The sequence below is a fragment of the Excalfactoria chinensis genome, chromosome 20 (genome assembly GCF_039878825.1).
Source record: "Excalfactoria chinensis isolate bCotChi1 chromosome 20, bCotChi1.hap2, whole genome shotgun sequence".
In the NCBI taxonomy this organism is placed as follows: Eukaryota; Metazoa; Chordata; class Aves; order Galliformes; family Phasianidae; genus Excalfactoria; species Excalfactoria chinensis.
This window is the reverse complement of record NC_092844.1, coordinates 4491263-4504290: the sequence shown is the minus strand read 5'-3', so window position 1 is coordinate 4504290 and position 13028 is coordinate 4491263. Positions and strand designations below refer to the sequence as shown.

At 56.1% G+C, this 13028-nt stretch overlaps 1 protein-coding gene across 4 annotated transcripts; it reads left to right on the top strand.

Annotated features, from left to right (window-relative positions):
• The first annotated feature begins 78 nt into the window (after positions 1-78).
• TMEM240 (transmembrane protein 240) lies at positions 79-11382 on the top strand. Of its 4 annotated transcripts, XM_072354257.1 has the most exons (5): positions 79-98; positions 211-638; positions 1857-1998; positions 6312-6520; positions 6941-11382. In XM_072354257.1, the coding sequence occupies exons 1-5, from the start codon at positions 94-96 to the stop codon at positions 7087-7089; spliced, it is 933 nt and encodes a 310-aa protein (XP_072210358.1). In that variant the 5' UTR covers positions 79-93; the 3' UTR covers positions 7090-11382. The 4 variants fall into 4 exon arrangements, with proteins under 4 accessions (XP_072210358.1, XP_072210361.1, XP_072210360.1 ...); XM_072354260.1 differs by lacking the exon at positions 79-98 and having other exon boundaries at positions 426-638; positions 1892-1998; XM_072354259.1 differs by lacking the exons at positions 79-98; positions 211-638 and adding an exon at positions 1428-1621 and having other exon boundaries at positions 1892-1998.
• The last annotated feature ends 1646 nt before the right edge of the window (positions 11383-13028 follow it).

Sequence of the window (13028 nt, the reverse complement as noted above, 5' to 3'; positions counted from 1 at the left end):
AATGCAAACCCTCAAAGCAGCAAAAAGGTGCCGGTGGCCCCGAGCAGCTCCGGGTGCCAGCAAGGTGATGGTAACCTTGAGTGATGCGATGTGATGCTGTGAGCACTGCCGGGCTGTGACCCGTCCATCCCCGTCTCTTGCTTTAATGGCCCGGCCGACCAACCCCGACAAAAGTTGTTCCCCGTTCACCGACCGATTCTTTTTTTACAGGAGAACCCAAACGTGCCCCAGAGCCACCTCGGCCCAACGACGTGACGGTGTAAAAACACGGGAGAGCCCAGAGCGCGACCTTCCCTCGGATCGTGGGTTCGAGAGATGGGACGTGCCCCTTCGTGGCGTTTCTGCTCTCCCGCATCGTCGCGGAGATGCGGGGCCGGGCCGGGACCCCCGAGGCTGCGGGGCGGCAGGGAGAGAACCCAGGGAGCGCGTTCGGGCTGGGATCGGAGCGAGGAAGACCCGGGCGGGAGGAAGGGCGGGGTGGGGATGGTGCGGGACTGGAAATGCGGCCAAGCGCCGCTGCCGGGGCTCCGCTCGGGAAAACCGTGCGGCTGCCAGGCGGGGGGAAGCCCGGCAAGGGCAGGTCCGCAGCGCTACCGCTCGAGATGAGCCGCTCCCGGAGCAGCGTGTCCCCGCCTTAGGTAAAGGCCCGAGGAGAGGAGGGAGGGAAGGAGGGAGGGAGGGAGCAGGGGAGGGGGCGGCCGGCCCGGCGGGGAGCAGCCCCCCGAATCCCGCCCCGCCGGAGCCGGAGCCCGAGGGGTTGCGGGCATTACCCCGGGGTGGGAGGGAGGGGAGGGGGGGGAACAGAGGAGGGGAAGGACGGTGTGTGTGTGTGTGTGTGTGTGTGTGTGTGTGTGTGTGTGTGTGTGTTAAGGGGGGGGGGGGAGGCGTGTTGTGTTTTTTTTTTGGGGGGGTGGATTTCTATATATTTAATTATTTATTTATTTCTTGCGCCGATCGGGAGAGGTTGATTTTGGGGAGGGTCGGGGGGGGGGGGGGGGGGGGGGAGAGGAGAGGATGCAATGAGGCTCCCCCGGACTGGGTGATTTTTGCTGCTTGCCTCCTCCTCCCCCAGCCTCCCCCCCGGCCACGGCTGGCTCGATCTCCAGTTGCTGCATGCGGGGCTGTGCCGTGTGCCCGCTCCCGGAGCCGCCGTGGCGCACCTCCTTCGGGCCCAGCGGCCGACGGCCTTGCGGGGAGGGGGGGGGGGGGAGCAAGGCATTTTTTTAGAGTATTCCTCCCATTTTTCAAGATAGGTGTCTTTCTTTTCTTTTTATCCTTACCTGCCACCTTTGTCTTAGGGAAATCATCATCATCATCATCATTAGATAGCTATAAAATAATACCATAACCCACCCACCTCAACCCCCCCCCCCCAGCGGGCAGCCCGTGGCGCCCGGCACGGGGCAGTGCGGGTTTGAGCGCGGGGGGCGCCCCGCCGCCCCGCCGCCCCCCGCCGCAGCGCAGCGCGATGCGCTCCGGGCTCCGCGCTGCGCAATAGCGCGGCCGCCGCTCGCACAACGCGGGCTGGGGGCGGCCGGAACCGACCGCTACCGATTCCCCGTTGATGTCCATGAATGCAAACACCATGATTTTCATGATCCTGGGCGCCTCTATCGTTATGGTAAGAGATTTTGCTTATTTCCCTCCCCTCCATTCCGCCTCCCCCCCCCCTCCTTCTCATCACCCCCCCCCCTCCTTCCCCTTTCCCTTTCCCCGGCCCCGCGCGTCCCTGTGCGCTCGGTGTGTGTGTGTGTGTGCGGTGTGTGTGCCCCGGGGAACGCCAGCGATTGTTTTCTATATGACCGCTTCAGTCTTTGGCAATCAAACTGGAGTCAATGTTTTATTCCATCATCCAGAGTTGACCAGATGCCTTGGTTATGGGCTCTTACAGGCAATAGCTTGCTTGATGGACATGAATGCGTTGCTGGACAGATTTCACAATTACATCCTACCGCATCTGAGAGGGGAAGACCGAGTTTGTCACTGCAACTGTGGCAGGTGAGTTAACCTGCGGCGCCGGGCTCACCTGACCCGGCCCCTTCCACCCCACCTGGTGGGAGGAGGCCCTGTCTGCATTCTGGCCATGTCTCAGCATCAACGCGGGGGGGGGTTTGGTTTGTTTTTCTGCAAGAAGAGTTTGCCGTGGGCCTGGAAGTCCATTTTCCTTTGTGTGCATGCGTGTGTGTGTGCAGGCATCCATCCGGCAGCCCTGGGGAGGAGAGGAACTTGGATTGAATTCCAACACTCCGTGTTTTGCCTTCGCAGTCACTGGGCCGTGTGCTTTCCCTGGGAGGCTTTGTAGGCTGGTGAGGACGGAAGGGTTTGGTGTCCAGGCAGCTCTGTGCCCAGGATGGAGTGCTGCCGCTGAGGACGGTGTCACTTTGAGGCTCAGTGATTATCAGCTTCCAATTCTCGGTGGCTTTTCTCCTGAGCCATCGTGGTGCTGCACAGAGCACAGGCCGGGCACTGGGGGGGTGTCAGGTGATGTCTTTGCTGCTTGCAAGTTTAGGGCTGTGCAGCTCCCTGCCACGGCTGTTGGGCAGCACTCGGTTCCCCCCAAATGCTGCTCCTTGTGCCGTGGGTGATGCTGAGGAATCGAGCTTTGGCTGTGGAGGTGAATTTGGGTTTTCTCCATGATCTCTGCCCTGCAGCCCTGGCCGCTGCCACCCCCGGCCACTCCATCCATCCTCCCAGCCTCTACCTTCCTCTGGTGGCCCCAGATGGGAGCTGAGCTCAAGTTGTAGTGTGCAAACCTGAACCAAAGGCACTGCCCATCCCATCCAGCCTACTTTGACCTGTGGGTCCTGTAGCAGAACAGCAAGGAGGCGCCTCCAGGGCCAAGCAGAGCCAGGCCAGAGTGATCTGAGAGCAGACCCCACAGCCTGGCCCCTTGTGCACATCTACACTACTTCCAGTTGGAAAGCAACATCTCCAGCACCTTCGATTCTACTTGTCAGGGTTTGCCTTCCTCTTGGGTAATTCTTTGGGGACTTCTTGATGCTTTTTCACCTGTGTAAGATTTGTCCCCCACCTCTCCAACCCATTCTTCTTTTTGCTTGCTGTGCTTGTGTTCAGCGGTGTTGAAACTCAGCTGTTGGTGATGTGCTTTAATACTGCTGCTGTCAGTGGCCGTGGTCCTTCTGCCCAAGGCTGAGTGTGGGGCAGGGCTGCAGATGAACGGGCCGTGGCACTGTCCCCAAATGGAGTCAGGTCATTTCTTAGAAAGTATATGGCACAGCTTCCAAAGTGCCCAGCTGACAGGGAGCAAAAGGTGGAAGTTCACCGGCTGCCTTTAGGTACGTGCAAGGGACGGACCTTGCCAACAAAACACTAGAGCTGCCTTCACTCCTGAGTGAGGGGTCGTGTGCCCTGCGCTCCCTCTGGTTCAAGGGGTGGACGATGAACGTGCCTCATCCTCTTTGCAGCTGCTTTCTGGGCTCAGCCCCATAAACACAGCTGCCTGGGTACGTCATGAAAGGTGGCACTGGATCCTGGTAAAGGGCTCTGATTGTGCTGGTAACAAAAGGGGGGGTTCTGGCTGCAGTTCAGAGTTCAAGACCTGAGGGAAGAGCCCAGGCTTCAGCCCCTGGCTGCCCTTGAGGTGCCTCGCTGGGGTCTCCTTGTTGCATGGCTGGTGGGGCAGGGATGTGCCACCCCCTGTGGCTTTCTGTGTTGGCCCATGACTTGCACAGAGATCCCAGGACAAGTGAAGGGAACATGCTCTGCCTGCTGTCTCCTATAACACCTGTTAACGCTTGCCCCATGCAGCTGAGGACTCTGCTCTGGTTTCCATGTTCCTGAGCACTGGCTGTGAGTAGGGAGGGTTGATAAGGGTCTTATTTTGGGGAAACAAAGCAGCCCATTGCCAGGGGCTTCCGAACCCTGACCATGCAGTGCTGCTTCAGACTGAAGCTCTTGGCACTTGATGGCAAAAGCAGGGTAGCAGTGTGCTGGAACAAGAGTGATGCGGCCATGCTGGGTGCTTTTTAGGTCTGTAAATCAGAGGGGAGCTGCGGCCACAGGAGGTCAGAGAGAGGCCGTTCAGTGCCAAGCATTCAGCGATTGCCACGGCTGCTTCGTGGCCCTTCTCTTCTGGGACAGGTGGCCGTATCTGAATTGCACTGATGGCTGTTTGGTGGGGGAGCAGAGGGCAGAGTCCTGCCTGCTGTGTGGGAAGGAAGCTGGTGTGATGGTGATGCATGGAGGGCCAGCATCAGTGGAGCAGGGCCACAGCTGAGAGCTCCTGCTGATGGCAGTGCAGGAATGTTGCTGCTGGAGAGGATCCCTGACACCCTCCAGCTCCAATGTGGGAAGTTATCCAGGCTGTCCACAGCCCCTCTGGTTCCCCTCCTTGTTCTGTCCCTGCTGTAGGAACCACAGGGCTGTGTAGGGCTGCAGAAGCGCAGCGCTGCCCCACTCCTGGTGCCTCTGTCCCAGCCAGGAAAGGGTCCTCTCTGGAAGCAGCAGGCTGGCAGCAGATCAGGAGCTGGGTGATGTCATGCAAAGGAAAATCACCAAAGGGCGTCCGTGGCGGCCGGGTGAGCTGGGGAGAGCAGATGACACCTGCATGGAGCACAGACCCATCAGAACAGCCTGGGGGTTCAGGAGTTCCCTGCTTGGGACAGGGTGAGGAGCTCAGAAGCTCTGCTTGGGGTCTTCTCCTTGTCGCCGACCTTCTGGGTGACCTTGGGTGAGTCTGTCCCTCCCAGGCAAAGACGCCGTGGCAAAAGCCAAGCACCAACACCCATCATTTTTGCTCTGTTTCCTCCTTTTTTGAACGCTCTGGACAAGCCCTTCATCCTCCCTGTCCCCATACCCTCTGTGAATGCACTGAGAGGCCGGGGATTCACACTGTTTGTGCTGGAGACCACCAGGCCTTCCCTGGGCTCCCAGCAACTACTATGGCATGAAGGATCCCAGGAAGGCATTTTCACCATTGCAATGGAGCCGTCCCCATTGCTGCAGCCCAGCTTTGCTGGCCATGGCTCTGCCCGGAGCTGGGCTGCTTGGCACGTTAGGGGAGAGACTGCAAGGTCAGGCAGAGATGCAGAGTCTCTGTGCCTCCTGCATCCCCTGGGATGGGTTCACCTCAGTGCCCATCCTGGGTCCGGCCAGTAGCACAGGATGAGCTTTATTCTCCCAGATCCTAAAGAGCTTTTTGAAGGGCTCTGGTGCTGTGCCTGGGCTGCAGCAGCCAGCAGGCTCGCAAGGTCACTGGAAGGGACATTAGCGCTTTGGGCAGCTCCATAGGGAGCGTCCCAGCCATCCCGGCCACGGCTCTGCTCCATCACGGCTGCACTCGGGGCTTCATGCACAGCTTGCTCAGGGGAGGGGGAGATCTGTCCCCATCACAAGGGCTGGGAATGGGCAGGAGTGCTTGAGCATGTCTGCCAATGTCCCACCTGAGCTGGGGCTGCCTTGTTGGGACACAGCAGTGAACCTTGCTTCAGGGGTGCAGGTGTTTGGTGTTCAATAGGACCTCACAGGTCCTTTGCTGCTTGGAGCCAACAGCGGCTGCACGTGGCTGTGTCTTTGGGCACAAGGCTTGGCCTCTGGCATGGAGGCTCAGAGGTGATGCCTTCCCTCCCTGGATTTGCCTCCCTGAGCCATCCAGGCCACGTTCCAGTTTCCATCTCCCTCGGGTTGTGGTGGGGACCCAGGACCTCTGCACTCTATTAATAGCTCTCCACACTGATGTGTCGATGCCTCCAAATTGCTCCTGCCGTGTCCCCAAGGGCTTGAGCTGCCAACAGAAGGATTCTGGGGGGCTGCTCCTCTTCCCCACCCCATCCCAGAGGCACCACTCTGTCCTGCTGAGCCAAACTGAAGCAGAAAAATGCCTATAGGTCTCCCAAGCTTTGCCCTTTTAGGGACTCACAAAGCCCACGTGGGTCTGTTTTGTCCTCGTGAAGTCCAGGGCTGTTTTCACTAGGATCCTGCCAGCAGAAGTTCACTTGTGACACTATATGGATGTTTCTCAGGTGTGACTCTCCATCAACCTGCACATACAACCCGGATCTGCAACTCGTGCATCCTCAGAGGCACGACTGATCTCTGCCCTCAGGGAGCGACCTCTGCAGCCCCGAACGTTGTTTACTGCATTACAGATGATGAGTTCAAGCCTGTGTCAGCAATGCAACGTGAGCTCTGGGCTGCAGGGTGCTGTGCTTTGCTCTTTGTCTTTCTGTTTTTGAGCCCAGCGGTGTTGGTCGGGCTTCAGAGCCCCTGACCATGCAAGCAGGTGCTGGTGGAAAACGCACCCTGCTTTTCTGCACTGATGCTTCTCCCCCTGTTTCTGTTCCCCACAACAGGCACCACGTCCATTACGTCATTCCATATGACGGGGATCAGTCCGTGGTGGACTCGTCGGAGAACTACTTTGTGACTGACAATGTAACCAAGCAAGAGATCGATCTGATGCTGGGACTGTTGCTGGGTTTTTGTATCAGCTGGTTTCTGGTGTGGATGGATGGGGTTCTCCACTACGCTGTGCGAGCCTGGAGGACCAGCCGGCGGTACGGTAAGTGCGGCCCTCAGCACATCCAAATGGTGGGCTCTGGTGGCTCCATGTTGCTCATGGCCACGTCCTGACTGTCTGTGTATGGAGCTGAGGGCTCTGCTCTGCACCCCCGCTTTGCAGCCCAGAGCTTCGCATTGGCTGCAGGCTCAGGTACAGACTGCATGGCCTTGGCACGCTGGCTTTCTGTGCTGCACTCCAGGAATGGAGCTGCTTCTTTAGGTGAGGGTGTTGTAGTGCTGGCTGCTCAGGGAGGCCGTGCAGCCTCCATCCTTGGGGACATGCAGGAGCTGCCTGGCTGTGCTCCCAGTGCCCCTCTGATGGACCAGAGGGCCCTGCTTGCTGAGATGCAGTGCAGGTGAGGCAGGAGAGAGCAGGTCTCGGCATCCCTGTAATATCTCCCTTCTCCTTTCTGCCTTCCAGACAATTCCTGGTCTTGGATTCCAAAGTTTTGTAACTTAAAGGAGTTCAGAAAACGTCACCACAGGCAGTACGAGGAGGCGACCGGGAACATGGTGCACATCAAACAGAAGCTGTACCATAACGGGCATCCCAGCCCGAGGCACCTCTAAGGAACTTCCTTCCCCTCCAGAGACTGCAGTGAGGTTTTAAAGAGGACTTTGCTCTTCTTCCAGGGGAACAGCTCCAAGTTTGCTCCTCACTGGAAGCCAGCGAGGACGTCATTTTATTTATCCATCCCGTGTGTCCCCCCGTGGCACACCACGATGCACAACTAAGCCAGTCCTGGATGCTACGCAGCCAAGACATTGCACTGTGTTCCACGTTTTATTGTCAGACTTGTGTACATATGTAAAAAAAAAAACAAAGCAGACAAAAACAAGAAAAAACAAACCAAAACAAAACGAGAAAAAAGAGATTTGCATTATACTTTCAACCTCCCCTTTTCCTGGCATTCAAGGCTGTCCTGCACATCCAGCTGCCCTGCGGGGAATATTGCCCGAGGGGATGGAGGTGGGAGTACATGAAGACGATGCAGTTTCTCATCCGAGTGCTAGAAGTCCCCAGTTTCTTTGGTCCTTTGGTTTGGTTTTGCTCTTCTCTGTTCCTTCTGTTGTTAGAATGGTACCAGGTTTGGACAGGGGCTGCTGCCAGCTAGATGGGAGGGCAGCTTCCCTTCGCTTTGGTTCGTGTTTTGGGGCATTGCTGTGGGGGAAGGAACGTGTGATGGGTTTGTTCTTCATGCTGTTGCACACTGAAACCTGCCTTAAGCAAGCTGCGAAATCTTCCTAGCAGGGCAGCAGCTCTGTGAGGGATCAGCCCATGCAATGGGGCTGGTGCTGTTACTCCTTGCTGCTGTTAGAGAGGGTGGAGAAGTGGATGGGGCTGAGAGACATTAAGCCTGGCTTGCGCCCTCATCCATGTGCTGTATGGAGCACTGCAGCAAGCTGGGCTTGGCCTGAGGCTCGTGGGCCTGAAGTCAAACTCACCTCCCAAAGCAGATGTGCCAGGAAGGGCTGAAATCAAAGCAATGGATGCTCCTGTGGGGTTTTTGGTTTTGCTTCTGCTGGGCACAGCTTAGGTGTGGGTTTCAGTGTTGCTATGGTGCGTCTGAAGCCCCACTCTGCATCCGGAGACCTTCGTGTCCTGGAGAGCAGCTGGGAGCGATGCTCATGGGCAGGGATGTGCTGGGCTGGGAGCTTTGTTGTGTGCCAGGGGGGAGCTGGAGCTGAGAACCAAAGGTGGTGGCCCCACAGCTGCCATTGCTCCTTCGTTCCTCCTTTTGTGGTGAGCAGGCTTGTGTTTATATGGGAAAATGTCCAGAACTAAAGGATGCTGAGCACTAGCAGGACTGCTGGTTTCTTCTGTGGGTTCCTTGACTCTGTCAATGGCCTCCTGTTGTTTGGTTGCAATGTCAGAGAAGGGAAAAGGGCGCCATGACCCCCAGCTCTTCTCCTCCCTATCCTGGCTTCTCCACCTCACCTTTTGGTTGCTTTCTATGCCCAGGACCAGTTCTGTTAATTATGAGCCCCCAAAGGCAGCCAAAGGCCAACCACAGCTGCTCTCCCCAGTTCCTACCTTTGCTGTCCCATAGTGCCTCTTGTCTTGGAGTCCCAGTTTCTGTCAGGGCCCCGATAGTTGCCCAGTCTGTATTTGTGTCTGTCTGCTTGACTGTCTGTCATTAGGACTTCTGCGATGCCCCTCGTTAGCATCTGGGGAGCAACATTTCCTTTCCAAGACACGAGGCTTTGCAGCTTCCTTTGTGTGCTTGCCCATAGGGACGCAGCCTCTGGGGACTGAAGATGCCAACCTCCATGGGCTCAGACCAGGGGACAGCTGGCCAAGCTGTGCTTGCCCTTGTGCCCTGCCGGCACGTTGAGGTTGTGCTGTAGCAGAGAACAGCTGGGGAGCGTTCAGCTCTGAGTTGAAGATGGGATGACGTTTTGCAGGGGAGAAACTCCACTGAGATGAGGACAAACGAGTCTTTGGAACAAGTTATGGGAGAGGGTGAGGTGGCAGCTCATGTGAATCATCCGATCCACACTGGGATCTCAGAAGTCTGTTAGGCTCTGGAAGACATAAAGCAGTCCTACATGGTGCACATCCCCGTGGTTTAAGAACAGAAGGTTTCCTAATCTGCTGTGGCTGCAGCAATCAGCACGTGAGCTTCGGTTTGTTTACACTCAGTCAGAAACTAAAACGGAAAAGAAAATACTCTCAGTGCAATTAAATTCACTGGGAATCATTCTCTGCTCCTGAAGCCATGGGAAGCAGCCCCTCTCTTTCAGAGCAGGACACATAAAGCCAGCAGGGCTTCATGCCCTATGGGTTCTTATCCTTTATGAACAAGGAACAAAACTCCTTTCCAAGAAGCAAGGCCACTATCCAAGGGATGTGGTCTGTGCAAGGGCAATGCCAGGCAAGCTCAACAGTTGGACTGGGTGATCTTAGGGGTTTTTATCCAACCTCAGTGTGAGAAAGCTCTGTGTTCCTGGGCTCAGCTGGCTCCTTTGGAGCTCCTATAGATGTGACCCTATGGGACGTGCCCATTGCTCCATGCTTGGGGTGAGCGTCCCCAGCACTGCGGTTGCTTGTTGCTCTGTCCCTACGAGGCTGCTGCTGTTTGGCCACGTGAAGTCTGCTGTTGCTCTGTCTTCTTTCCCCGTGCATGTGTGCGTTTTGCTTCCGTCTGGGTGTGGGGGTGTTTTCTCCTCGTTCATTGTCTGAGATGTACTACTGTTGACTTGTTTGTTGTTCTCTGATCCAGTCTTCCCCCCCCCCCCCCTAAAAAAAAACAAAACAACAAAGAAAAACAACCCCAAAGCCAACCAACAAAATCAAACCAGACCACGACAACCCAAAACCCAGCGACAGCCCCATATAAACAGGGTCTGGGTGGGGAGAAAAGTGGCAGTGGCACCGGGGAGGAGTCACTACAGGGTCAGGGCATTGCAGAATAGATGATGCGGGGTGCAGAGCTGGACAAGGAGTGGGAATGTGCTCTGTGTCCCAGTGCTCGGCCACCAGATGCTCCGAGGGAGGTTCCTGCAGCATTTGGTGGTGGAGGAACGTTGTGCTGCCTCAGGAAGGGGTTATTTTTAGTGCAGAGACAGCGCTGCAAACTGTGCGTGCTGATCCTCCAGAGCTGGGATTGGTGCTGGAAAAGTCCTCCCTGAGAGCAGCACGTCGAACCCAGCCTGTGCCAGCCCTCCTCTGTTCCTACAGCATCCCTTCTTTGTAGGAGAGCCTTGTGCTCATGAAGGCCATCTCGTCCAGTTGCTTCCTATCTGGAATCACTGTGGCTGAGCCCTGTAGGAGGCCCAGAAGGGATCCCAGACCCACTTCCCAGGCTTCACACCGTGGCAGGGTGGTCTTGGTGGCTCTCGCTTCTGTTCTCTACCTCATTTTCCAGTTGCACGCAGCTGGGAGAAGAGAATAACCAGTCCCAAAGGATTCTAAGGGCTGCTGAGATGGCGAAGGGAGCAGAGGATCTCCCAGGAGAAAGGAAGGCTTGTAGGGGGATTTCACCCATCTGTATGAGTAACCTGAAGGGAGGGAGCAAAGAGGACAGAGCCAGGCTTCTAAGCCAGCATATCAGACTGTGGGAGGCACGTGCAAACAGCAGGAGCCCTCATTTATTTGGGTACCACCTTGGAGGGCACAGGCAGGAGAGCCCTGGGGCAGTCCCACTCCAATGCCACCCCCCCCCCAACTTCTATGGTGGGAGAGCTTCAAATGTAGAAACAGCCAACAGAAGCTCCCAGAGCATCTCTAGAGGTGAAAGACCAGAAGTGCTTCCATTATTCATGCATTCAGCAGAAGTAGAAAGAACCTTTGGACCAGAATGCATTCACCCCGAGTACGCTGGTGGAGCAGATGTGATAGGGCTGGGCACAGGGGAGCAGGGCAGGGCAGCACAAGGAGGAATCTCCTGGGATTGCTCTGCAGTGAAGACACAACAGAAAGCAGCTCCCAGGGTGCTGCTTTCCCTGATCATTAATCCTTTCTTTCTTTCTTTCTGCATTCAAACCCTTTCTGCATGCATCAGACAGGAGAGGTACAACTCGAGCTGATAACAACGGAGGGAGAGATTATTCTCTGCTCCGAGTCCAAGCCCAGAGCAGTCCCTACTGTGGTTGAAAAGCAATAATGGCCAATTTTCTATTAAGCACACCTGCCCGTGCAGATGGCATTAGGGCTGCTGTGCCCGAGCTGAGGGACGTCCCGGAGCACGTGGTGGGGGAGGCAGCAGGAAAAGCACACTGTGATTTTATTTGGGTCAACGAGCGAGCGTAATTCAGCCATTCCTTCCCTTCCAGTGATATGTTTGTACAGTAGGCAACCAGTTCTGCTCCTGAAACCAAGCCCACCCTTTGCTGTTTGTCAGTAAAATATTCTTTTTTGCACGTTTTGCATCCGAGTGGTTTTTCTCCCCCCCCATCCCCTAACCCCCACCTCATACTCTTTGCACTGAGTGATGCTGCTGGGATCACAGTGGGGCTGAATTGGGGTGGGGGAGGCAGCTGTGCTCAACCCTGATTAGGGAATGGGAGAAAGAAGGCCACGCCATTCCCAGCCTCTGCGTCAGGGCTGGGTGGGGAGATGCTGAGCACAGCAGCTCGGTGACAAAGTAAACAGTGGGCAGGATGGCACTGAGGACAGATAGATGACCAGGCTGTAAATCAGCCTCCCAGCTGTATCAGGGCACAGGGGAGGCGGTTCAGCTGGCGGCGGTGCGATGGGGAGTGATGGATCGCTCGCTCATCCATCTGCTCTTGGATTTGCTCTCCAATACAAAACACTGTTTTAATAAAGTGCTATTAGCTCATAACTCACTCTGTGCCAGGGATGGGAGATAACCTCAGCCTGGGGTTGCCATCCCATCTCCATCCCCTCATGGCACATTAACCATCAGTGAGCTGGGTGCCACCTCCATGGGGACACTGTTCATCCCACGAGCCAATGGCAATCCCAACCCTGATGGGAGAGATGGGAGAGAGAACTTCATGGTGTCAACCCTGAGAAAAACAGCTGTGCCAAGCTGGCCAAGGCTGCACACACAGTGCCCAGGTTCCCTTCCTCAGTGCTCCCAAAGCAACCCCAGCCCTTCATGCAAGGGAAGTCTCATGGCAAGCCATGCCTGCACAGCACAAGGTGTGCATCAGCAGCGGTGTGAGCACCAGTGCCTGTGCATCCCTGTGGGAATCTGGTGCAATCTGAAGGAGGAATTGCATAAAACAGCTGAGACAGCAACTGCACTGCCTGGCTTTAGGGTAGGGTTCTCTTCCTGGCTGTTTGTAGCAGCAGAAGTGCAACCAGCATAAGGACAAGACATGGTACCTGGGCACACAAAGGTGCTGCAGGACACCCAGCCTTACAAAGCAGCAGCTCCTCAAATCCTCCCATTCTCTCTCTCTGCACCCAGAGGAAAGCAGAAGAGAACCACGCCAAGAGAAGCCAGCAGCCAGGGGCAATGCTTGTCCCTGCTGTTCCACCATGCTGCCAGCTGCAGCCCCCAGCAGCCCCTGCTACCCTCTGTGCTCCCAGGCTCATGTCAGGCTGCATCTCCCAGCACTCAGCAGCAGCTACCAGCGAATTGGGCACAGCTGAGGCTGCTGTCAGTTCCTGTTGGAGGAGAGCAGCTCAGCAAGGTACTCAAGGGCACAGATTTGGGTCAGACAAATGTGCTCGCTCTGTGTAGTTACAGAAGGGGACTCGGAGCAAAAGCACAGAGTTCAAACCCAGTTCAAACTCAGGGAAAAAAAAAACCAAAACCACAAGGTTTTCCGACCTGCACACAGACAGAGCAGATGTCATCTGATCAAGACAGGCTTCTCTCCACAATCTGATGACAGAACATCTCTCTGCTGTTCCATAAATGAAGTGAGAGACATGAAGAGTGAGAGCAGCTCCGTGGCAGCAGCCAGGAGCTAAAGAGCCCCATCGGTACCACCGGTGTGCCAGAGCCCTCCATGTGTGACAACAGGAGAACAGTGATGCTGTGCAGAGATGCAAGCAGGGAGAAGGCACCAACCTGGGCAGGATGTGGGGA